The sequence below is a fragment of the Eptesicus fuscus genome, chromosome 12 (genome assembly GCF_027574615.1).
Source record: "Eptesicus fuscus isolate TK198812 chromosome 12, DD_ASM_mEF_20220401, whole genome shotgun sequence".
In the NCBI taxonomy this organism is placed as follows: Eukaryota; Metazoa; Chordata; class Mammalia; order Chiroptera; family Vespertilionidae; genus Eptesicus; species Eptesicus fuscus.
In genome coordinates this window covers 37999731-38026621 of record NC_072484.1, presented here as the reverse complement: position 1 = coordinate 38026621, position 26891 = coordinate 37999731, and the positions used below count along the sequence as shown (strand labels likewise).

General features: G+C 45.9%; 1 protein-coding gene across 1 annotated transcript; it reads right to left on the bottom strand.

The window, feature by feature from the left end:
- Positions 1-604: 604 nt before the first annotated feature.
- LOC114234461 (lipopolysaccharide-binding protein-like) lies at positions 605-25963 on the bottom strand. Its single transcript, XM_054724283.1, has 13 exons — positions 25919-25963; positions 22937-23078; positions 22153-22267; positions 18467-18622; positions 16172-16235; positions 14817-14880; positions 13679-13770; positions 11048-11224; positions 9176-9373; positions 7964-8134; positions 2553-2616; positions 1797-1873; positions 605-637 (listed from the first exon to the last, which is right to left on the bottom strand). Exons 1-13 carry the CDS (start codon positions 25961-25963, stop codon positions 605-607), a joined length of 1398 nt encoding a protein of 465 aa, XP_054580258.1.
- Positions 25964-26891: the final 928 nt, after the last annotated feature.

Here is a 26891-nt window from a genome sequence, read left to right as displayed (position 1 = left end):
CTGATAAGTATATTGAGAATGTTTGCCATGTCACTCAGTTTTGTATACATGGTCTTTTTGTTTCAGGTAGAACTCCTTTCAACACTTCTTATAATGTAGGTCTTGTAAATTCCCTCACCTTTTGTTTGTCCCATCTCAATAAATATACACCAAGGAAAGAGCAAAAACAAGGCTTTGAGCTCACTGTGTCTGACACTTGCTCCCTTAACCATGACATCAGATGACATGTACAACTAAGGTGTTCCGCATGTTTAACCTTGAGTAGGATGCTTTGGGCTGCGTGGTGACTGGACACAGCTCATGCTCTTTCTTCACCAAGGCTTATTTTAGCACCAGACAGGTAAGGAGATGGGGTCAGCTCCCCAGAGTAAAGCTGAGGACAGCTGCAAAGAACATGTAGGGACATGGGGAGGAGGAGGATGAAGCTGGGGAAGGTGTCCCATGGTCAGGCAGGCTTCCTGGTGATTAGTGTCCATGGGGACAGGGACACTCATGGGAGAGGAAACGGAATGGTCACAGCCACTGGGGCTCCACAGGGCAGGCAGGGCCAGTCCAGCTGTGGTGTGTCCACTCCTCCAGCCACAGGAGCTCCTCAGTCTTCAGTCTAGTCAATGTTGGCCCCTACGAACAAGAAGTTCTGCAGAGAAGACAAAAGGGCAGACAAGAAAGGCCGTTATCTGAGTTGCATAGGAGCTTCCTAGAAGGGAAACTTTCATAGGGAGAGGCAAGTTATCGAATAAAAACCCAGTTAGTGCAGAAACCAAGACCTTAGGCTTTTATAAAAGGAGGTCTTTATAAAATTGTCCTTGCCCTAGCTGGTTTGGCTCAGTGCACAGAGCATCAGCCTGTGGACTGAAGGGTCCCGGGTTCGATTCCGGTCAAGGGCACATGCCCAGGTAGCAGGCTCAAGCCCCAGTGTGGGGCATGCAGGAGGCAGCCGATCAATGATTTTCTCTCATCGGTGTTTCTATCCCTCTCCATCTCTGAAATCAATAAAAATATATTTTAAAATAAAAATAAAACTTATCAGCTGTCCTTATCAGCTGTTGGCCCCCAAGAAATTATTTGCATATCCTAAGCTTCTGGTTTCTGGAAGACATCCATAACCACTCTCCTCCAAAATGTTTTCTCCCAGGGAATAATGTATACTTGGGTGCTGCTGGAGTTTACTCCCCTCACATAATTTCTGAGAATGTAGTCCTGGATTACCTTCGAGTAAAAAATATGATCAATACGTTTTTTAAAAAAGTTTAAAAAGAACATGAACAGTGAAGACACTGCAAACTAGTACTTCTGGATTTATATCATAAATTGTACTATGATTGTCCCTGTCCCCCGCCCTGATGGGTTCCTATCACTAGAAGGCATGGTCAGTTTTTCTCCAGGATCATCCCTTGCTGCTGTGGGTAGGAGGGCTGGTCAGTGGCCCAGTGGGGACTCTCACTCCACCAAGGACATTGAGGGCTTCTTCAGGTGGCCTCTCCTCAACCCCAAAGTATTGCATCTAATCTGATGCCTTTGCACATTCTGCCATACATGGCTAAGGACCTTGCACATTGTAGGTGTTCAATTAACGTTGGACCTGAATATTGAGAACTGAGCTATTGTACTTGAAGCCCAGATTTCAGATCATCAAAACCTGCCATTTATATACCAAAATTCAAAACATTTTTTTCTATGAAAATTAGGTCTAGGATGTAAGTAGGAGTTAAGGACTCCCCCTAATACCCATCAACCCGAAAGCAGCCCTCCCAGGCGTTGTTAGAGCTCCCCACCAGGCCCCTCTTCTCACTGACCTTGTGGATTTGGAGCTCCAAGTCGTTGAGGTAGGTGTCCCTGGGCAGAGGTAGTGGGAAGCCCTTCTCAAGCTTTGCTGGAAGATAAACAGCAGAGAGTGGGCTGGACAGAAAACACTGGGAGGTGGGAGGTGTGGAGACACAGACATTGCATTTGCAGCTGGCCAATGAGAATGGGCCACTGTAATGGAGACTATTGGATTCAGGGCTGTGTGTGTTTTTTTCGGGGGGGGCGGGGCGGAATACACACAGGCAAACACTTGGGAAATCAGCCTCTAGGAGTCTACAGCCTCCTGGGCTTCTATCCCTTCAAGAGCCTTTCCTCAATCATCACCCAAAGTGGCCAGGGCTGGGCCATGCAGTTTCTATCCAGGGACTCATTTCCAAGGACCACAGTCCTAACCTGGCTCAGGACCCACCGTATTAACTCCAGGTATTCTCCATGTGCCACCTGGGATGCTTCCTCTTCTTGGGTCTAACTCCTTGTGCTTTGGACTCAACTTAGCCCTCACCTCCTGGGGTGACCTCTAAGTCATGTTCAGTGCCTCCTCCTAGCTCCTGCAGCCCCAGTGCTTCCTCCTGTCATGGCATTTATCAACTTACATGTACGCCTTCCCAACAAGTGTGACCTCTAAGGGACAGTACCCCAGCCAGCACAGAATACAGGCTCAATGTCTTAAATGAATGAACCGTAAATACTACCGAAAGGGTAGAATTCAACCTTCACACGTGGCAGTCAGTAGCAGCTATTCTTACCATTGAGAAAGGGAAATATGATGTAGGATGCATAGTAATTGAAGATGGATTCCAGCAACCTCACCTGGAACAGGAGGGGCCAGAGCAAAAGGATCAAATGAGGCATGAATAAAAATGAGTCCAATAAAAGAACAGCTGCCCCCACCTCTGGACACATCGACATGTCATTCCATTTACAAAATAGAGGTTGACTACAGATAAACAGCTCCCTGTTCGCAGTCCCCCCAAACTCCAACTCTCTGAACGTCATTCTCCATAACTGCATGCAAGCTCATTTTAAGGCAAAATGACCGCAACTGTCATAGGGCTATCTACTTTGTGTGAATATTTTAAAATTTGGTGGCAGAAATAGTAATGTGTTTGATTATAGAGTGCTGCCCCAGATCCTGCTGGAATTGTTATATAATGTGGTGCATGCCCCATATAATATCTCAAAAAGTCTCAATTTTGAAACCCATCAGGGATTGTGTACCTAGGCCACTATTATTACAATAATGAACTTATGTTGAGAGCTTATGTGAGATACTTTGTCAAAGCATCTTACTGAATTCATTGCCCCGTTTTATATTACAGCCCCCATTTGAGGTAGACACTATTATTCCCATTTTACAGTCAGGGAAACTGAGGCTTAGAAAGGGTGAGTGATTTGCTAAGGACACACAGCTAGCAAATGGCAGAGCTGATCTACGAGCCTAGATCTATCTCCCTTCAAAGCTCATATTCTCAATGTCCCTGTCCTGTCCCCCTTGAGCCCTCAGGCAATGCCTCTCAGCTGGTTCATTTTCAGAGGTGGTGTCTCATTTCCAGCAAGACCGCAGTGCATCTTCTGGGACCTTGTCACTTCTTGAACCCCATGATACCCTGCTTGGACAAGACAGTCAAGAAATACTGAAGAGAAAACAACTCACATTGAAGAAATCGATGTTGGAGTGTTTCAGCTCCAATTTCAGCTTACTGTGTGGAGAAGAGAGAAGCATGCTCACTCCGGGCCTTGGCTAATACTTTTTCACACTTATGCCGTGGGGTGTGCAGTCCCTATGGGCAAGGGCATTTCAGGGCTGGGCACCCAACGGTTCCTCTGTAATTTAAGGCTTTAAGCATGCACTCTGATTTAAGAAGTGGCATTAAAAAAATAGTGTTATCTGAGCACTTTTGATAACTTGGAAGAAATTATGATGACATAAATATTAACTGGAGAAAGTGGAATATAAAAAACAATGCACTGTATGTTTCCAGTTATATATAAATGTATAAAAAAAGACTGGAAGGAAACATGAAACTATTAAGAGTAATAGTCTCTATGAGGCAAGATTATGGGTGATTTTTGTTTAAACTTTTTTAATTCTCTTTTTTTATCTTGCCATGAGCATGGATTATTTGTACAATATGGGAATAGACAATAAAAATGGAAAAGAGGCCCTGGCTGGTGTGGCTCATTTGGTTGGGCATTGTCCCGTGCACTGAAAGGTTGCCAGCTCGATTTTTGTGGGGCACATACAGGGGGCAGCCAATCAATATTTTGCTCTCACATTGATATTTCTTCCTCCCCCTTTCTCTAGAATTCAATTTAAATATATATATATATATTAAAAAAAAACAAAAACAGAAAAGAGCGGCACCACAAATGGTAATGGCAGGCAGCTGGCAGCCACTGGAGTGAAGGAAGGCAGAGGGACTCAGCACCTGGATTGCTGTCACTATAAAAGCCGAACACCAATTTCCCCATTGCTCCCTTTGGCTGCTGACCTGGTTCCCTTGTTCAGGAATTCTAATTACCCTAGACAGATCTCTGCTTTCTGCTTATGAAGCAGAGTAATTGTAATAATTCCAGAGTAAATTATTGGGTGAGATCCTCTGCTCACTTTGCTGTCTCCTCAGACTAAGCTCTTGGCTGGCCTCCCTGATACTGCAGAGACCCCCCCAAGCCAGGTCTATGCATACACTCAAATTCAGGGACCTCTAAAAGCTCACCATTAACATTTCTTTTTAAAAAATGATATTTTTAATTGATTTCAGAGAGAGGGAAAAACATTGATGAGAGAAACATTGATTGGCTGCCTCCTGCATGCCCCTACTGGGGATCAAGCCCTCAACCTGGGCATGTGCCCTGATGGGGAATCCAACCTGCAACCTACCTGTGCATGGAACACTCTACCAACTGAGCCACACTGGCTGGACTAGCTTTTCTTTTTAAAGACCTCTTACGGAGATGTTCATTTGAATGGGGTTAGGGCATTCTATCAACCAACAGGCATCTAAACCTGAGGCCAGGAATTTGTTCTTCTGATGAACCCATTGCACCTGTACCTCAGCAGGGAGCAGCAGCCAGAGCAGCTAAGACATGGGGCACAGGTGAGAGCTCTGGACAGAGAGTACCACTAGGGCCAGTGCCAACCACTGCAGGGCCGTCTAGTCTCTGCTGTCCAAAGCCTGAACTCCCTGATTAAATAAATACTTGCCTATTGATTGGGTAACCTGGGCAATGGAGCAGTAAGCAGTGGCTTGGGGCACCTTTAATCCTCCATCCAAAATCTGCACTTTCTGGTGTGTAATATTGACAGTTTTTCTCAATCTTGTATGTAAAGTCCTTGCAAATACAGCTCCAAGCCCCACCCTCTCCAACTGGACTATTGTTCCTAAGTACTCTTTTTGCAGAAGTTTCAGTTCCTTCACTGGTGCCTATGAGGAGAAGTGAGGAGCCCATAGTGATGGGGAACCTGAAGGTGACCTCTGGTCCCTGGCAGCTTTCCTCAGCTGCTGGGTTTTCCCCTGCGGCATTGCCAATGTGCAGTTTTCAGAGGGGCCAGATGAGAGAATGAGTGGAGACTCCTGTTCCCAAGGGGTAGCTCCAGCCCTATCAGTGAACCAGTCTCGATGCTCTGACCACCCATTCCACACCCTCTGCTCACACCCACATCCATGGCCTCTTACCTTCCTGGGATCAATGAGCCAAGGACCCTGCCGGAGCTCACACTGACGGTGACAGAGATGTTAGTTCTCTAAAAGCAAAAGGACACCACCCAGATTCTCAGGCCATGTAGGCATTGTGTTGGCTCCCAGTCCAGGAGACAAATCTCTGGAAATAGAAACCACGGCCAGATGTGGGACATAGGAGGAAAAGGCAGCTACTCAAGGATTATGGACTGAGGATGCAGGATGTTGGTGGCTCCATAGCTAACTTTAAGAAAGGAGAGCTAAGATTTCTGAGGTTTCCATCTTTTAAAAAAAATTATTATTATTTTATTTGTTTATTTGAGGTGGGGGAGAGATAGAGACATTCATTTGTGTGTGTTTTTGTATTAATCCTCACCCGAGGACATGTGTCCATTGATTTTTTTGTAGAGAGTGGAAAGGAGGGGAGAAACATCGACTTGAGAAAAACACCTCAACTGATTGTTTCCCTCATGCAGCTGGGGGTTGAACCTGCAACCAAGGTACGTGCCCTTGGCTGGACTCAAACCTGGGACCCTTTGGTCCACAGGCTGATGCTCTATCTACTGAGCCAAACCGGCTAGGGCTGAGGTTTCCATCTTAATGGAAGCATCAAGAAGGGGGCAGAAAAAAAAAGAAGGGGGCGAATAAGCACTGTCTGGTGTGGCTCCATAGTTAGAGTGTTGCCCCTTGAACCTAAGGGTCTTGGGTTTGAATCCCGGTCAAGGGCATGTACCTAGATGGTGGGATCGCTCACTGCCCCTGGTCAGTGCAGGAGTGGGAAGCAACCAGTCGATGTGTGTGTCTCTCTCTCTCTCTCTCTCTCTCTCTCTCCCTAACTCTCTTTGAAAAGCTGTGGGGGGAAAATATCCTCAGGTGAGGATTAATACACACACACATACTCACAAAAAAGAGAGAAAAATAAGGAGGAATAAGCCCAAACTAGACTCAGAGTATTCGAATTGGGAGACTGCTCCTATAAGCATGACTTTGGAGCAGACTATCAAGGGAAGTTCAGAGAATATCTGAGCACTTGTCAGATCCTGAGCCCTTGTCAGATATAAGATTTGCAAATGTTTTCTCTGATTCTGTGGGCTGTCTTTTCACTTTCTAGAATGGCGGTGTCCTTTGAAGTACAAGCTTTTAATTCTGATGAACTCCAATTTACCTATTTTTTATTTTGTTGCTTGTGCTTTTGAGTTGATCTGAGAAGGCTCTGCCTAATCCAAGGTCATGAAAATTTATTGCTATATTTTTTTCTGAGAGTTTTATAGTTTCAGCTCTCACAGTTAGGTCTATGATCCTTTTGGAGTTAATTTTTTATTATGGTGGGCTGACTTCATTCTTTTGCATGTGGATGTACAGTTGCCCCAGCACCATTTCCTGCAAGTCTGTTCTTTCACATTTAATTGTGTTTGTTCTCTTGTTGAAAATCAATTGACTATAAATATGGGGAATTAATTCTGGATTCTTAATTCTATTCTATTGATATTTATATCTATTCTTGTACCAGTACCATACTATCTTGATTAATATAACTTTATAGTACATTTTGAAATAGGAAAGTATGAGTTATGCAACTTTATTTTTCTTTTTCAAAATTGTTTTGGCTATTCTGGGTCCCTTGAATTTACATATGAATTTTGGAATCAGCTTGTTATCTGGCAAAAAAGCCAGCTGGGATTTTTATAGGGGTTATGTTGAGTCTATAAATCAATAGCAAGAGTATTGCTATTTTAAGAGTTCTTTAAATTTTATATCTTCTTTAAAAGGATAATTTGATGACTTTCATTTATAACAATTTAAATAGGGTTATGCTTTAAACAATTTTTTTATAACCAACAGCAGCAAGAAAGCTAAAATTTTCAACTCAGCTGGAGTGAATGACTTTTAAGGTTTCTTGAAACTCTGATAACTACTAGAGGCCCAGTGCACAAAATTCATGCACTCGGGTGGGGGAGTGTCCCTCAGCCCGGCCTGTGCCCTCTTGAGGATTGGGCCTAAGCTGGCAGTCGAACATCCCTCTCGCAATCCGGAATCCCTCACTCCTTACCACTTGGCTTGCTGCTCCTTAGCACTGCCGCGGAGGTGGGGGAGGCTCCCACCACCACCACTGCGCTTGCCAGCCATGAGCCTGGCTTCTGGCTGAGCAGCACTCCCCCTGTGGGAGTGCAGTGATCACCAGGGGGCAGCTCCTGTGTTGAGTGTCTGCCCCCTGGTGATTAGTGCGCATCATAGCGACTGGTCGTTCTGGTCATTCCACCGTAACGGTTACTTAGGCTGTTATATATATAGATATAGATGCCCTTGGGAAGCCTGGCCATTCAGATCAGAATTGCAAGGCCCACTTATACCTCCAGTGGAAATAAATAGCCTCCAACATCTATCAGCTGTGCAGTCTCCTAGTCTTTCAGCTGAGGGAGGGGCTTACACCCATGGCAAACATAACCCTTTGCTGCCCCAGCCAGAATCAGACTTACCGCCCTGAGTTGGAAGAGTGGCTTGCGGTTAGAAGAGTTGGGCAGGAGGGCGAATGCCTGGATGTTCATCACTGGCATGAAGGTAACATTTCCAGGGGTGAACATCAAGAATGGAGCTGATTCAGGTGATATCTCAAGTTCTAGCTCTGTATTGGGGTACAACCTGGCCAGCTGTAGAAAGAGGGCAGAGACTCAAGGGAGGGCAGAACACAAATGGAGGGACTCTGGTTCAATCTCCAAGGGCCTGAAATCAGCAGTGGAAATATCACAGGATGGAGAAACTTGTATTTTCCAGAACTCCTTTTCAATAGATGGCTATTGTGGTTGGAAAGGGCACTCTGATAAAGAGTGTGAGATGGGTGAGACACCCCAATGGGCATGTTCCAATAAGAATAGATGGTTGCCTAGCTGTTGTGGCTCAGTAGTTGAGTGTCAACTTATGAACTAGGAGATCACGGTTCAATTCCTGGCCAGGGCACATGCCCAGGTCATAAACTCGATCTCCAGTATGGGCATGCAGGAGGTAGCTGATCAATGATTCTCTCTTATCATTGATGTTTCTATCTCTTTCTCTCCCTCTCCCTTCCTCTCTGAAATCAATAAGCATATTTAAAAAAAAAAAAAAAAGAATGGATGGTCACTATACTTCCTTCTGTGCTGGCCAACTTGTTTTAACTAGTGTGCAAGTTTGGGGCTGAGCTGAATTGCCTGGTTCAAGAGAGGGAAGGCTGAGTGCTCTTCTTCACTCTGTTCCTGCCTCCTTTCAGCTATGCTCTACATAAACATCAAGCAAATATCTATTATTAGTCTGCTCAACATGCCCCATTTGTGCCTTGGAAGGATTCTGTACATTGTAATGGTTGAGTGCTGTTGTCTCCCATTGATACAACTCAGTGGGGCAGGTACTATTGCTGTCCCTCTTTGACAAATGAGGAAACTAAGACCCAACAAGGGTGAGTTCCAAAGATAGAAAATAGCAGACTCAGGATTAAAACACAGGCAGTCTGAATCCAGATCCTCCATATTTATGCCATAAGGAATCAGAATGATGGGAATTTTATACAAAAGAAATGAACAATTTTTATCTTTATCCACTGTTCTAATAGGTAAGCTGTTTGGAGAAAGTCTATGCATAGCTCAAATACAAACTCCACTTTGGCCTAGGTCAAGGGGCTTGCCTTGTCCTCTATGATGAGTAGGCAGCGGTCTTACCTGAGGAATCACGGCCCCTAGTGATTTGGTGTGCAAGTGAATTGGAAAGTCCAGAGGACTCTGCAGCAGAAGAAACAGGTAGTTGCTTACAAAGCAGGACATCATGGTGGTGAAAGGTGTGGCCTCGGAGGCCAGACAGCTTGGGTTCCACCATTCTTTAGCCGAGTGATTGCTGAGAAACGCGGTCAGGTTCTGTATCTGTAAAATGGGGATGATAATAATGACACTTGCTGTACAGGCTGTGCAAGGATTAAATGAGATAGTCTGTGGAGAAAGCATGAAGTGCAGTACCTGGAACATACTGAATAGTACTTAATAAATGTCTGTTATTGTTATTTATTATTTTTCAGGACGATCCCCTAAAAGGTCAATGAGGACTGCTCACCACCACAATCTGGATTTAGGGAGCTTCCAGGTATAGCTTCCCCCAAAAATCTGTTTCTCACCATCTCTCACCTTTCTCTACCCACCTCGTGACTTGCTGATCTTTCAGCTTGTTCTGGGGAACCCTGCCTACACCTGTTCTTAGCCAACCTTCCTTCATCTCTCCTCCCTCAAGATCCCCACTCTTTACCTGGGCAGCTCCTATGGCACTTATCACTGCATAGGCTCGGATCTGTGCTGCTCAGAACTCCCTTCAAGGGGGTCAGCAGAGAGGAGGGCAGCTGGCTGCCACTGCCTCCCTTCGGCCCCACAGCATTCACACCTGAGGCACGCTCTCCCAGGCAGCTCCCAGCCCCTGCGGAGCATGGCTGGGGTGGTAGAGCTGGAGAATTTTGTCAGATCACTGTCAGGATTCGGAGTGGTAGTATAAGCAAGAGACCAACAGGAAAGGGCACTCCCGCACCCCCATTGTCCATTTTCCCCTGTGGCATGGCATCTTCGAGGGTCAGATGCAGATGGGCTGGGGGATCATCTTAATGCCAAGGGGTCACTGAACAAAAGGCCCCCGCTGTTCTGTGGACTCGGGGGGGGGGAAGAGGTGGAGGAGACAGGGTGGGGGTGAAGCAGAAAAGTACTGAGACTGAAGAAAACTGTCCTCGAGACTGGGAAGGGGTCTCATCCGAGGCACATGAACAGAGTCTTGGCTGAGGTGTCCCCTCCTTCCCCATCCGTAAGGCGACCTCTGAACGGAGGTGTCTAGACTAGGAATGCTGAAATGCCAGTCTTGGGTGGGAGTCGGGTGGGGCTTGAGCTCCTTCTAGAGACTGACCAGTGACTTGTCAGCACTGGCCCTGCCCCAGGTCTGGCCTGGCCTGTGTAATCGCCTGTGGTCAGGTGTGAAAGAACACACGTAGGATTTGGGCCTAAAGCCGAATCCTCACACTCTGCCTGATGTGTGTGGTCCTCCTCCAATCAGCAAGCTTTGCTCTTGCACCCCCACCAGCTTGGCTGAGACTTCCCAGAGCTATGCAGTAACATGTCCACCGGCTACCTTCCCTCTCTGTTCACAGGTGTGAGTACCACATCGCATCGCAGTCTGAGGGCTCTCCCACCTCCTCCTCCTTCTCTCTTTGATCCTTCACAGGCATTTCCCCAATAAGACTCTTATAAGTCTAATGCTATCTGGGCATCTGCTGCTCGGAGAACCTGTTCTGACACACCGGAGTCTGTCTTATTTTTGTAAATTCCTGCCAATAATAGCTAACGTGTATTGTGCGCCCGACACAACCTCTTTACAATCACTCTTAGAACCCCTGGGGGTCCATGTGCACAGACAGGGAAACTGAGGCACAGCCTGGCTTGGCACTCATGTTGGGCAGGCTCCGAATTCCACATTCTTCCCCTAGCTTCCTAGGACATCCAGAGAGGGTCTATAGTCCCACTTGGTGCTCTCTCCTGGACCCCCAGCCTCCTCCGTCCCCTACTCACGTCCTCATTTCGGATGGTGAAGTTCATGTGCCCAGCCTGGTGGTAAACCCGGCTGGCCGTGTTGAAGACATATGGGGAAACTGCAAAGTAGGCCATGCGGTCATGCTCCTGGGGCAGCCTGATGGGAGGAGCATCAAAGGGAACTGGGGAGCGCTGGTTTCGGCTAAAGAATTCACCCTGGAGACAGAAGGACATATCAGTCACCCAGGGTTCCTTCCAGAGAGGCTGTCAGGCAGAGACATCCAAAGCCTGCCTGGGGGAGGCCCCCTGTGCCTGGGAGGTGGCGGGGGTGGGGGGGATGCAGTGTCTCTCCATAATGTGGGGTCAGGGGTCCTGAAAGATTCCCTCTGGCCCCACAACATCTAGGTCCTGACAGCTGCCTGAAATCCTCTTTTGGTGGGGAGGTACGTCCTGTGTTCACTCGGGCTCAGGACACAGGACAGGAGGCCCAGCGGTGGTGAAAAGCATGGACTCTGGAGCTTAACAGTATGGGTTTGAGTCCTGGTCTGCCACTTACTGGCTCTGCAGCCTCAGGCAAGTCACTAACTGCCTGTGCCTCAACTTCGTCACCTGTAAAATGGGGATGATGCTAAAAGTTTTTACTTCATGGAGGTAATATGAAACTTAAAGCAGTTAATATTGAACAGCATCTGGGACATAGTAAGAAGCACATACATGTTAGTTAAATAAATAAAATTGGAGGGCGTGGCACTCCAGGGCCTGGCTCAACCCACGGGGGAGTTGTGGAAGAGACCAGTATGAAGAGGGGGTGTCCTAGTTTCCTGTGGCTGCTGTAATAAATTACCTTAATCTTAGTGGCTTACATCAGCACAGATTTATTCCCTTGCATTTCTGGAGGTCGGAAGCCTAAGCTCAAGATGTTATGGCTGGGCTCCTTCTAGAACAGTGGTTCTCAACCTTTCTAATGCCGCGACCCTTTAATACAGTTCCTCATGTTGTGGTGACCCCCAACCATAAAATTATTTTCGTTGCTACTTCATAACTGTAATTTTGCTACTGTTAATGAATCATAATGTAAATATCTGTGTTCTTGAGAACCGCTGCTGTAGAGCCTAAGACCATGGGAAAACATAGATATTTACATTACGATTCATAACAGTAGCAAAATTACAGTTATGAAGTAGCAACGAAAATAATTTTATGGTTGGGGGTCACCACAACATGAGGAACTGTATTAAAGGGTTGCGGCATTAGAAAGGCTGAGAACCACTGTTCTAGAGGCTTCAAGGGCGAATCTGCTTCCTTGTCTTTTCTACCTTCCAGAGGCCACCTGCATTCCTTGGGCTGTGGTCCCTCCATCGCATCACCTCTTGCTTCACTCCAACTCTCACTTTCATTGTCACATTGCCTTCTGTCCTTATCTACTACCTCTCTTCTATAAGGATCCCAGTGATTACAACAGGCCAGGATAATCTTGTCATCAACACCCTTAATTTAATCACACCTACCCAATCCCTTCTGCCAGGTAAGGGAACTTTTTTTTTTTAATGCTCACCCAAAGATATTTTTCCATTGATTTTAGAGAGAGTGGAAGAGAAAGACAGAGAGAAACATCAGTGTGAGAGAGACACATTGATTGGTTGCCTTCTGCATGTGCCCTGACCAGAGCCCAGGCCAGGGAGGAGCCTGCAACTGAGGTACGTGCCTTTGACCAGAATCGAACCTGGGACCCTTCGGTCTGCAGGCCAATGCTCTATCCACTAAGCCAAACTGGCTAGGGCTGTAAGGTAACATTTACAGATTTCAAGGTATAGGACATACCCATTGGCCCCCTCCAGCCTGCCCCCGCCCACACCCCAGGCCTTCACCATCCTATTGTCTCTGTCCATGGGTTATGCATATATGTATATATGGTCTTTGGTTGATTACCTTCCACCCACCCACCCTCCCCTGCCTTTCCTCTGAGATTCCGAACTCTGTTCCAGAACATGGACATTTTAGAGAGCCATTCTTCAGTCTACCATAGGCGTGGGCAGATAGTAATAACATTGCTACCCTATATATGTGCTAGGTGCCAGGCACTTGCTAAGCACTTTATACACATCTCACTTAATTCCTATGGCAACTTTATGGGGAAGACTATTATTATTCCAATTTAATAGAGAGTTTAATTCTTACACCACGTAAGTGATAGAGCCAGGATTCAAGCTCAGCTCTCTCTGGACTCCAGACAGATTCACCACGTTGGTTCAGAAACCTTGTTTTAGGTCAGTGATGGGCAACCTTTTGAGCTTGGTGTGTCAAACTTCGCCAAAAAACTGAGAATAACTTGGGTAGTGTGTCACTTTGAGGAAAAAACTAACTCCAAGACTCTAGTCGCAAATGTTTCATCCTCAGGAGCAGCAAATGTTTCGTCCTCGGCATGCGGCCGCGTGTCATCAGAAATGGCTACGCGTGTCAGTGCTGACACGCGTGTCATAGGTTCGCCATCACTGTTTTAGGTTTTGCTCTGCAGTTTTGAGTATCGCATCTGCCCACTGTGGGCCCTGGTCAAGGATGTGGACTGACAGGCTGGTGTACTGGAGAGGGAGAGTAGGAGCTGACTCTGAGAGGTGCAGCTGATTTCCTGCCAGTTCTCAGCTCCAAGACCCCTTACCTAGAACCTCTTACCTTGAAGGGCGTGTCCAGGCCTTGAGAGGTCACTTGGGGAGCTCCTACTAAACTGTAGTCAATGCCAGCAACCTGGTCAATCATCAGGGTGACTATGGAATGGGAAAGAGGCAGCATTATGAACAGTGGCTAAACACAATTGTGCAAATTCTATACTGGGAGCTCCTTTCACATGGACTGTAGTAGCCTTTGGTGAATGGAAATGGGCTGGGGCATATCCATGTATCTTCAGTCACAGGGAGAGTACTTCATTCGTTCATTTATTGATTAATTCATTAATTTAGTATTTACTGAGCATAAGTTCAGAGGAGGAAATAATCAAATAGTCAAGGAAATAAATGTTCAATTGCTAGTATGTTAGGTGTTAGGTAGAAGTCCATAGGATGATGCCAGCCATATAACAGGAGTTAAGTTGGGGGTAAAGTGACTTGCACGGGGAGTCAGGGAAGACTTCCCAGATGGGGTGTTGCTTTGGCTGAGATCTGAAGGAACAGCAGGTGTTGACTGGGTGAAGGGGGGTAAATGTGGAGGAAGGCACTGGCCGAGGGAATGATATGTGCAGAGATCTCGCAGTGTTATGGAGCACTGTATATTAGAGGGATGAATAGGGACCAGAGTGGCTGGCTGAGTTGGGGAGGGAAGCAAGGTAAAGCTGGAGAGAGTGCTGTGGTGGTCTGGGCCAGACCATGCAAGGCCTTGTCCCCCACAGCTGACCCATTATTCTGAGAGTCAGAGGAGTCTTTGATAGATTTCAAGAAGGGGGAGACCTGACCTGATGTGTGATTGTAAAAGGTACCTGTGTCAGCCAGAAGGTCAGGGCTAGGAGGGTCCCCAGCCCTGCACAGGGAGGTCAGAGCACCCCTGTTTTGTCAAAGCAAACACATGATTCTCCCACATATTCCTAATTTTCTGCCCACCTTGTGCTCCCAGCAGGTTTGTGAATCACCACCCGTAGTCACCTTACTCCCCCACCTCTAGAGAACAGACCCCCCAAGAGGTGGTCACCCCATATCTAACTGTAAAATGGAGAGGTGCCTAATGGGGAAAATTCTCCCAGGGCTCTTGAGGGGGTGGTGGTTCCAGGGGTACTAGGTGCCATGGCATCTGATGGCACCCGAGAAGTGAGGGGACTTCTAACCTGGCAGAGTCCGGAGATAGGGCTCCAGGTGTGAGGATGTTAATGTCCTGACGAATTTGCAGATCTGCCGAGAAAGTGGGTGAGAAAGTCAGGCAAGTCCTTCCTTCTCCCTCCTCCCGCCCCCTCCACCCTAGGAACCGTGTGTTATATCCCTGCCTTGTAGGTAGATATGTGAGGGGAGGGAGAGAGTATGGTGAAAGGGAGAAGAGACCACTACCCCCCTCAACACCCGGTCACTGTCCCACTCGGGCTGGCCTCGCAGACAGATGGGCCCAATTTAAGTTCCTAGAACCCAGTTACAAGCGGGTGGTGGTCAAGTCAGCACTGCCCTAGGGTCTGCCACTCTCATGGTTTTCTGGCAGCTGAGTGGCAAGCAATGTAGTACATAAATGCTTATATTAGAGAGCAGAGGGACAAAGCCGAAGAGCTCCCAAATATAAGAGGCAGCTCTTGAATTAGAGGCTACACCACCCCATTTCCCAGCCCCTTTGCCTCCTTTTCCTACTGGGGTTTCTTGTCATCAGTGAATCTGTCAAGGAGCATGGTGCCTGGTCTGTAGGCAGTACTAACTATGGCCACCAGAGGGCTTCAAAGTAAAGCCAGACGGAGGGTCTGCTCCAGAATTGTATTCCTCAGTAGGCCAATTTACTCCTCTGTAAGCCATGAATTACAGCTTGGGAGATCTCAGAAGCCCTTAGTCTTGTGATTTCCTAATTCCAGCTATTCCTACTCCATCTCTGATGCTCCAGGATGTGTGTTGATTTGTCCAAACATACACAAAGGGTAAATGTAAGAGGTACCTCTTTGCCTCCAAGGCCAAGGCCTTTTCCAGAGGTGAGAAATACTGAGGGCCAACTCCAGTGCGGTTCTCAATATGATGCCTTTTTTTTTTTGGAGCGGGTAGTCTTATTTAAGAAACATTTTCCTATCCTCAAGATGAGATAGATATCCTAGGTTTATCCTCTAAAAAGTTTTAGATTTGTTTTGGCATTTAAATCCTTAGACCAGTGGTCGGCAAACCGCTCTGTTGACTAATGAGTTTGCCGACCACTGCCTTAGACCATTGGGAATTGATTTTTGTGTATGGTATGAGGCAGGGATCCAAAGCCACTTCTCCATATCTCTCTATTATCTACAACTAGATATCAAGCACTGTCAGTTTCAAATGCCAATTTAGATATGTGATCATTCACTCTGGGGAAAGCCTTGAGGTTTGCCTTTACACCACAAATGAGTCAGGTTTTTTTAAAGTAAGTTCAAATGATAACCTACTTAAAAGACAAGACTGTTTCCAAATATCAAATATGCACCTGTCAATGATTTTTAATGGAAAAATCTACTTATCCTTTCTTTACCTCTTGTTTCAAGATATCTTTTAACTTGTTTTCAATTCTTCCATGGAAGAGGTTCAGGAGCCAGCTGAAGGAAAGAGGAAAGAGGGTCAGGATCCACTTTACGATGAACTGAGTTTTCCAAGAAGAGGGCTACCCATAGATGTGACCTTCCCCATGTTATCCCAAGAAAATCACAGCCAGGTGAATTTAATCCAAGGGTGGTTGACCCTTGGATACTGATATACTCCCACCTTTCAGACTGGCAAAAAGCTAAATCTTTGATAATATGCTGCGTTGACGGTGATGGGGGGAAACAGCCACTAACTAGCAAACCACGGCAAGGGCAATTTGTTAGTATAGAGTAAAAAGACAAAATGCACATACCATTTAAAAATTTACCCAATAACTTATTTGTCCAGATGCCAAATGATATTATGCACAAGGTTATCCTTTGTAGCATTGTTTGTAGTAGCGAAAGACTGGAAGAAAACCCCTTACACTAAAAAGAGAGGTCTATGAATAGAGGACTAATTATTACATTTTAGTGTCTTCATATGATGGAGTACTTTGAAAAGGAAGCTCTTATGTTCAGGTGTGGAAAAGCTTACAAAGACATAGTGAAGTAAGGCGAGCTAGGGATATAGCACTCTCTATAGCATGCTACCAAATGTGTTAACATAAAGTGGTAAAATAACTACGTGTTCAGGCATAGACTCTCAGGAACGAGACATTAGACACTTAATATTGGTTGCCCTGGCAAAGAGAGTTGGTAGGTTTCATTCTGTACCCTTTGCACTTTTTGAATTTTGAACTATGCAAATGAACTCAGACGCATTTACATTTTTAAAGGTATGATAAGGAGAGTAAGACCCATTCTTTGTACCCTGCAAAGTCCATCACACAACTTATCTGGTCACTTAGCAATTAGTCATTCAGTCGTTCCTTCATTCGGCAAACGTGCACTGAGCCCCTTCTGCCTGCGCAGGTAGATGTTGAGGGACATTGCTGAATAACCTCATGGTGCTCAGGCTGTGAGTCTAACCCACTTCAGGTAAAGCTGCCCACCGAGAGCCCCTCCCAACCACAGACACCACTCTGTGAGAATCATGGCCCCGAACAGAGCTTCTCACATTGTTCTCACCTGGGGTGAGGGTGAGAGGTTGTGGGAAATAAGTGAACTGCGTTAATGGAATTACTTCCAGTAAAAAATTTTCTCCCATAGAGTTTTCTTGATGGTTCGATGCTTGCTGATTGAATGATTAGTGGTATGTATTAGAAATGTATGTATATGGTAACATCAGACACGAATGCTTCCTGGGGTTCTGCAGGTAGCATCGTGGGGGGCTGATGAACAGATTCATCTCTCAAGCCTTCTTGCTATCTGGCTTCTAGTTGTTTTGGCCAAAGGGAGACGCAGGGAGGAAAGAGAGAAGAGTTGGGATGTTTACACCCAGGTCCCTCTGCCTGCTGTCCCAGAGCTCTTCTCCAAGGTTCCAGCTCTTTCCAGGCTCTGGAAACACCCTTCCCTCCCTCTCACCTTCAACCCTAGGGGGGTAATAGCTCCCTGCTGCTGCCAGTCTCCAGTGAATATTCTCTTATTAGATTCTTGTCAGTTAAGCCTTTGAGTTGCCCTCTGTTTCCTGCCAGGGTCTGAGTGATGCAGTGCAACCAGAACAGAGTGGGAGGCAGTCACCATCATTCATCCGATATTCACTGAGCATCTGCTCCAGGCACGTAGCTTTGAGATGCTGGATTTTTTAAGCAAATTTAAATCGTAACCTAATAAAGGCAGTCTTGCCAAGAGGTGAGCAAACTTTCTTAAAGGGCCAGATAGTAAATATTTTTGGCATTGCATGCTGCATGGTCTCTGTGGCAACTACTCAACTCTGCTAACGTAGTGCTAAAGCATCCAGAACAAATGCAAACAAATGAGCATGGCTGTGTTCCAATGAAACTTCATCTACAAACACAGGTGGCCTGCTGGATTGGGTCCACAGACTTTAGTTCACTGACCTCTGATCTTTTGTTTTTTTAATCCTCACCCGAGGATATTTTTCCCATTGATCTTTAGAAAGAGAGATTGGAAGGGGGAGAGAGAGAGAAACATTGATGTGAGAGAAACACATCGACTGGTTGCCTCTCGCATGTGCCCTGACAGGGACTGGGAATCGAACTCATGTCCCTTCAGTCCAGGGCTGACCTCTGATTTTGATGAATCTTAAATCTTGCTCTTCTGGTCCATCAGGGACATCCTGTGGGCAAGCTGGATGCTGAGGCAGTTCTGACAACTTCCAACAAGTGGATGGGGTGACTTACCTTAGGTTTCCAGAAATGTGAATGCTGACGTGGCCAACGGAGTTGCTGCAGTGGGCCACAGAGGCAGTCGGTCGTCCAGACCCGTCCTTGCCCAAGTTCAGATAAATCGAGATGGAAACACCATCCACACTCAGATCAAAAGTACCCTGTAGGGTGCTGGTTGGGAGATATGAGAACCAAATGGGGAATAATCAGTCGCCTCCAGAAAGAGGAGCCAGAAGAACGCAGACCCAGGCTTAGCTCTTAGCTCCCCATTAACCAGCTGCGCGTCCTGCCTGAGCCCTGGTGACCTAAAAATGGAAAGGCCTTTCAAGGTGAGAGGCAACAAGCATTTATTTGAGGTCAATAACAATAGCTACTCAGGAAGCATTGATAAGGCAGAAGCCCAAGCAATGTTTCAATCAGGAGACAAAGGCAATGGGTATTTATGAGAAAGGGAAGGGGAACAATGATTCAATAGAAGGAAGGCATTTCTATTACTGAAGATATAACATAGTGATGTTAATTCTAAATGCTGTTTTTAATTTTAACTCCAGGAGTCATCAGTCCAGTAGTCATATATCTACTGTCTTGTTATCTTTGCAAACAGTTCTTTGGGGCACGAGATTGTTTTAGGCTCAGTGCAAAGGTTATTTTGCCCTGCTTTAATATTCCAAAGGTTTGAGACATAAGACATGCAAGGCAGTTCCTCTGGCATGGCAGCTCCGGCTCTATTTTCAAGTGGCTCCATTTATATTATTTTGACAGCCGCTTCTCACCATTAACTAAGACAGCCAGTGTTTACTGAGTATTTGCTATGCTCCAGGCACACTGCAAATACCTTACATCTGCTATTTTATTTAATCCACAAATGCATCTGGGTTGGGTTATAATTAACCCTATTTTATAGATAATGAAACTGAGGATTAGAGGTAATCAGATCTGGGCCCTTTATAGGTTGGACGTTTAAGAATCCAGAAATGGAAGTCCAGAGTACAACCCTGGCCCAGAGCTGAGAGACATTCTAACCCAAGTACTACTTACATGAAAGCCTTTTCCACCTTCCAGTTCCCTCTGATAGACGCGTAGTTATTGGACAGGGAGGCTCTGACACCCCTCCCTGGGAGTAGGCTCAGATCGGAGTTTCGGATTTGGAAGCTACGGATTCTCAGGCTGGGGAAAGAAGGCAGACTATTAAATCCAGAAAAACTAGGACCACATCAGTCCTCTGAATGAATCCCCAGAATCCTCTCCAGCCTCTCACACTCTTTCTGGTTTATTGACTTAAACCACAGAGGACAACCAAACCATTGCATCCACATCCTACAGGTCTGCATGGGCTTTCCCTCCTCCAGGAAGATTTCCCTCAAGACCTTCCCCTTGTCTGTGACACCTGCCTCCAATAGCTGCTCCTCCCCTTTAACTTCTATCGTGCTCACTGGGCCCTTTCCACTGGGAGGACCTGTGAGCTGGCTTAGCATTATGTGCCCTGTCTCCAGGAGGCAGCTTCCTCTGTCTGCTCCCCACACTTCAAATAAGGGCTCACAATTTAGGTCTGAGATCACGCCCTGGTGACCTGTGGGCCAAACATATGATCAATATACTGCAGCTATGCTTTTCCTATGTGTTCTTAACAATTTGAATCAGTTGCCAACATTTTAAAATGAGGACATTTCCTCGTAAACATATGAAGAAAAAACTAAACTAAAATTCTAGTTTCTCTTGAAAAAGTCAAAAGCCCTGGCCAGTGCGGCTTTGTTGGAGCATTGTTCTGTGCACTGAAGGGTTATGGTTTCAATTCCTGGTCAGGACACATACCCGGGTTGTGTATTCAATCCCCGGTTGAGGTGCCTGTGGGAGGCAATAGATAGATATGTCTCTCTCACATTGCTGTTTCCCTCTGTCTTTCTCTCTCCCTCTGCCTCCCTTTCTCTTCCTCACCCTTCCTCTCTCTCAAATCAATTAAAGAAAAGAAAAAGTTAAAAGACAATGTTCTTATTTCCTTACAGCATCAATCAACTACAGTGCATAGCAGCTGCCCCCTTTAAATGGGGCAGATGCTCTCCAGACAAACATGGTACTTATAATTTGCCTATTTGCTCTCAGGTTCATTCTCTTTCTCTTGCTCTAATAGTGGATGTGACTGAACTCTGAAAACTACATTTCCCAGGATCCTTTGCAACTGACTTCTAGTTAGGCTTGGCTTCAGACAAGCTCTTAACTCCTACTTTGAAGCCCTAGCTACTGTGCTCTGTTGATACCTTCCCTCTCTTTGCCTGCTCTGGGTTTGTTAATAACTTTTTGTTGTTGCTAATTTCTGGATTGCTTCATCATTTCCTGTTTGGCTTTTCAGCTCTTCTATTAAATTGCCTCCATTGAAGTTCCCTCTTTCCCGCTGATCCTCACTGCATATAGTCACTCTGCCTGGAATACTCATCTACATTACCCACTCCCCTGTGGCCACTGGAGTTTATGACTGTTGTCAGATCAATATTTAGGAGTTCCCTCATTGAACATTCATTGAGATCCTGCTCTGTCTTACCTGGCTGTAGGCACAGAGGCCACAGAGATTCAAAACTCAGTCCCTGCCCTCAAAAAGCTCATAGCTGGTGGCAGGTCTGGATGTGTTAACAGACCATAATAACCTACTGTGGAAACCAGATGTAAGAGGTGGTTTAGGAATAGGGAAGGGGCATTGACCTCTAAATGGCATGGCCTGGACAGAGTGTGTGTGTGTGTGTGTGTGTGTGTGTGTGTGTGTGTGCGCGCGCGCGCACATTTAAAATAGCTCTCCTTTGCCCACTGTATTGTCTCCAGGAAGGATTCCAAGAGGAGCCTTTTCTATCAGTATCCTCAATGGCTGACTCTGGACACTGAGGAGGCTGGGGAAGAAAAATCCATGCAACTAAAGAGTGGATTAAAAAAGAGAAAGGAGCCCACCGGCATGGCTCAGTGGTTGACCTATGGACAAGGAGGTCACAGTTCAATTCCCAGTCATGGCACATGCCAGGGTTTTGGGTTTGGTCCCCATTCCGCCGCCTCCCCCGACCCCATGCAGGAAGCAGCCTATCAATGATTCTCTCTCATCATTGATGTTTCTGACTCTCTTTCCTTCTCCCTTCCTCTCTGAGATCAATAAAAACATATTTTAAGAGAGAGAAAGAGAGAGAGAGAGAGAGAAGTGAGGACTCTAATACTGAATATGTGGAAGTTGGAGGGAGAATAAGGTCAGTTAAGTCTTTGGGAGAGAGAGATGAGGAATCAGAACTTGTTCACCAGGGACCAGGAGGCCCCCTGCTTTATTCCTCACTGGGGAGATGTGTGGATGCTGTCCTCAAGAGATAGCATGCAAATAAAATGTGAATAGGTTCCAGAAAGACTCTAAGTCCTTGCTTACAGATGCCCACCAGGCTCTGGAGGGATGGATGGTATGTCTCAAGTAGGTTCCTAATCTGGGCAATCAGGAGAGTGTCAGGGATTCCTGGTAGAGGGGAAATCCAGGGCCAGTCCCTGCCGGGCTAGTGAAAGACTTCAAAGGGTTTCTCTCCCAGGAAACACATAGCACTTTCCAGAGGCCCAATAAGTGCTATCTATGGTCCTTTTGCCTCTAGTCAAGTGATGATCCCATGTTTATCTCCCTTCCCCTTGACCTTAGGCCCCCATTTTCCCTCCTCCATTGCCCCTGTGGTAAAGAATGAAGACCTCACCTTTTAAACTCGTAGCTCACACTTCCCATCCAACCAACTTTGAAGCTTCCTGATAAATCAGGCACATTGATGGTGGACAGTTCCTTCTTCAGGGTGGCCATTCCATATTGGCGGGCTGGGGGCAAATAGAGGGAGTTAGCTCCTTCAGTGGGAGGTACCAAGCATAACGGTTGAGTGGCCAGGTTTTGGAATCACAAAAGGACTGGAATTTAATGCAAGATTTGCCACTTACTGTTGGTATAATCCTGAGAAAGTCCCTTAAATTCCATAAACCTCAGTTTTCCCACATGTAAATGGTAATAATAATAATAATACCAACCTGAGCCTGAGAATTAAATTAGATCATTAACTCAAACTGTCAGGTAAATGACAATCATTGCTATTTATTCATTCAACCAGATCATGGAAGCAATGATGGAATACAATGGGACATTTGAGGAATCATTTCCCACAGTGTGGTCAAACCTTAGGGTTTTTCACCATTGCTTGGACCACATGTCAACAGTGCAGATTCCTAGGCCCAACATCAGTCAAGCTTGGGTGAATCTCCAGAATTGTTTCTCAGCAATTCTAATGTGGGGGCTCCACAGACCACCCAGGAAAAAATGCTGATCTAGTCCTACCCTTAACCTTTTATAATTCAAGATGAGGAAACTGAAGCCCAGAGGGTGACATACCCAAGGTTTCTAAGCCGGGCAGGGCACAACCTGAGATTTCAAAAATCCTGGTTACATCACTTTGATGAGCAACAGTGGGCACCAGAGGAATGATCAAACCCACTTACCATATTCCAGGCCTTTTCTGGTGATCCTGACCACAAACCCAGGATTAGAAGCTCCTTCTCCAAGCCTGGAGGCCTCTGCTAGCAGCAGTAGGGCCACTACCACACAGTATGGTCTGGTCATCATCTTGTCCTCAGCTTCTTCCTGGGCAGAGGTTGGTCAGAGTCTCTTTGTAGGAGCCTCTCTTACTGAAGGTGACAGCAGAGGCTGAGGTGCTTTATAAACCCAGGGGCCAGATGAGGAACTGAGCCAGCTGGGAATGAGAGCAGGGAGGGGTCAAGGCTTTGGGGCAGCCCAAATTTCAGCAACTTGAGATGGGGAGAGGTTGTGGTTTATCTTTGGCCTGAGAGTAGCAAAAATGGTGCTCTAATTTCCAGCTTCTTCCTCTTCCAAGTACTGCTGAGAGCCGAAGGAGCCTCCCCACCACACCTGGCTCTAGCTGACACCCTCCATTCATTCCTCATTATCTACAGACTGAAACCTAAGCACCCAGCCTAGCAGTGAAGGCCACCACAACTTGGCGCGATGCACCTCTCCAACCGGAACTTCCACTGCCCAGCCTGCTGAGCCTTCACCCTGGCTTTGCTATTCTCTACTTATGTTAAGCAAGGCCATCTCAATTCAGTCTGCAAATGCAACAAATGGATTCTGAAACTCTAGGCTCCAGAAACTTTTGATGTTCCTTGCCTACATTGTTTTTCAGTCAACTTATTAAGGTACTAGAGGCCCAGTGCACAAAATTCGTGTATGGGTAGGGTCCCTCTACCTGGCCGGCAATCAGGGCCAATCTGTGTGGCAATATGCGGGGTGATGGGGGGGCCCCCACTGGCACCTGCCTTGGCTGGCCTGGTGCCACCCACTTGCCGGCCCTGCCCCCAGCTGCCGCCACCAGTCACCTCCCTCTGTGGGGTGACTGGTGGAGCAATCAGGGGCCCCCACTGGCACCCACTTTGGCTGGCCTGGGGCCTGCAGGCTGGGGGAAGCTCCTATGTTGAGCATCTGCCCCCTGGTGGTCAGTGTGCATCATAAAGACCAGTCATTGTTGTTCTGCCATTTGGTCGATTTGCATATTAGGCTTTTATTATATAGGATAAGTTGCATTCAATAAAATGCACACATTTTAAGTGTACAGTTCAATGAGTCTTGACACATGTCTACACCCATGTAACCACATTATAATAAAGATTTTTAAAAAATGTTACTATTCCAAGAAGTTCTCGCATGCCAATGTTCTTTCCCACCTCCTATTCCAGAAAACCACTGATACGTTTCTGTTACCATTTATATTGCCCACTCTAGAACTTCATACAAATGGAACCATCCAGTACATCTGCCCTTCTGACTGGCTTCTTTTATGCAGCATTATGTTTTGAGACTAATCTTACCAGAAACATCAGATCTTAGTAGAAAAGTGAAACCGTAGTAGAGAAAAACTCCTAGCTGCAGCTTTCACTTCTTCTTTGGTCAAAACTTGAGGTCAGTTCAAGAAATTGGAAGCTCATGCTTCCGAACTCAGGAGCCCTGGGCTGAAAAATGTGTCTTTGAGCTATTTTTACAGCACAATGGGCCCTCCAGGCATCTTGAACATGTCTGATTTAATGTTCCATGAGAATGATATTCCCCCGCCCGCCACCCAAGTGCCTCTTCTCACACTGACAGGGAGCTCACTCCAATCAGTGAACACCCATGGGTGGCCTAGCCTTGGCATTTTTTTTCTCTCCCTAGTTGGGACCAACTGACTTCTCTCTTGGGTCAGCACAGATTTTAACCTGCGACAGCAGTGCTGTGTCTGTCACTGGTCCTTTACCCAAGCTCAATTCCATTTATCTGCTTCTTTAGGACTGGGCTAATGCTCTAGCTTACCTGATGAAAAAATACCTTCACAGGCAATAACTGTTTGTGATAAAAATGATACAAAAGGTGAAAAGAACTCTTCCTTCCACCCCTGTCCCCAGTCCTCCAGCTCCCTTCCCCAGAGGCTGTGTCCTTCTCATACTTCCAGAAGCACCTGGTGACCACAGAAGCACACGAGGAAACACAGGTTCTTACACTTGCTTTCTGCTCTTAACATTAGAACTTGGAGATGGTTTCCTGATAAAGAAAAAGAGTAGATATAAGGGACATTTAGAAACTTAAGAGACTTAAGAGAGCTTGTCTGGATCCCAATACAAACCAACTAAGTAGGAGAAAACATTTATGAGACAATCAGGGAAATGCAAACACTGATTGGATATTCTGATGATATTCATGAAATTAAATTTTCAGCTGTGATAATGGTATTGTGGTTATGTAAACAATTCTTACTTTTTAGATATCTATACTGAATTACTTATGAATAAATGTCCAGGATCTTCTTTAAAATTATCCAGCGGAGGGGTGGGGAGTGGGCAGGGGTTCTATGAAATGAGAGTGGCCATAGTTAGTTGCTGAAGTTAGGTAATCCATCCATGGGAGTTTATTATAAAAGGCTCTCTAATATTTCTTGAACATTTTTATGATAAAAAAGTTTTTCTTAAAGGTTTACAGCTGTTCAATTTTTGGCTAATAGCTTGTATAAGTCAGTGTCTCAACAGGAAATGGGAAACACACTTAAGTTAGGACAATTAAAGGAGGGTTTATTTACAAAGGGTCTGTTTTCAAAGGCATGGGATAGTCATAGGGGAACCACAAGGAAAAGTGCAGGAACATGAAGTTAGTGACAGCTGAACTGCTATATCCCCAGGCACAAAGGAGAAGGTAGGAAGCAGTTACTGGACTGGAAGAAGAGTTTTATAGAGGCCTCCTGTAGAGGATACTCCCATTCATCTTCCTCTCTCCCATCTCTTGTCAGACCCATTTTGAAGCCAGAGGGTAAGGAACCCCATTGGTGTTCAGTTGGTGTCTTTGTTGCCTTACTATTGAAAGAGCAAATGGAAAAGTAATGACTCACTCCTATCTCTTCCTTGTTGTTTTCTAAACTCATGGTAATCAGGCTTCACCCCTACCATTTCACCAAAGTTGTTCTCATTGAGGTTACCTACAAACTCCATCATCCCAAATTCAATGGTCAGTTCTTATTCCTCATTTTGGCCAATCTCTTCACAGGCAATATCTCAGTAGCATTTGACATAGTTCCTTCCTCCTTGGAACAATACCTTTTCCTGGATTCCTTCCTCCTCATTTACCATTTCTTCTCAGGGTCTTTTGCTCACACTTTCTCCTTTTCCCAACTTTTAAATATTGAAGAGTCCTGGGTTCAGCCTTGGCCTTCCTCTCTTCTCTCACTTCCTAGGTGACCTCATCAAGTCTCTTGGCTTTAAATATCCTCTATATGTAAAACACCCCACAGCTCCTACCTCTCTCCTGGGCTCCAGACTCATAGCATCAAATTTCTACCCAACATCTCCACTTGAATGTCTAGTAGTCATCTCAAATGGCTCCATCATACATCCATCCAGCAATTAAGCCAAATACTTAAGGGGGGAGGAAGACCCCACTCCAATCCATTAGGAAGTCCTATCATGCTAGTGTCCAGACTCTGACCACTTCTCACCATCACCACTGCTTGTCCAAACTACCACTATATCTCTAACTTAGGCTATGGCAAGTAACTGCTTACCTAGTCTTCCTGGTTCCATTCCTGTTCCCCTACAAGCTTATTTGCCATAGTAGCTGGCCAGTGTGATTCAATTGGTTGGGTGTCATCCCATGCACCAAGAGGTCATTGGTTCAATTCCCAGTCAGTCAGGGCACATGCCCAGGTTTCAGGCTTGATCTCCAGTAGGAGGAGGCAACCGATTAATGTTTCTCTCTCACATTAATGTTTCTCTCTTTCTTCCTCTCCCTTAAAAAAAAGAAAAGAAAAGAAATCAATGAAACATTATCTGCTTATGTCACTTCTTTGTTTAAAACACTCCAATGGCTCTTCATATTTCTTAGGTCAAAATCTAACCCCCACAAGGCCTTATACTGACTCTG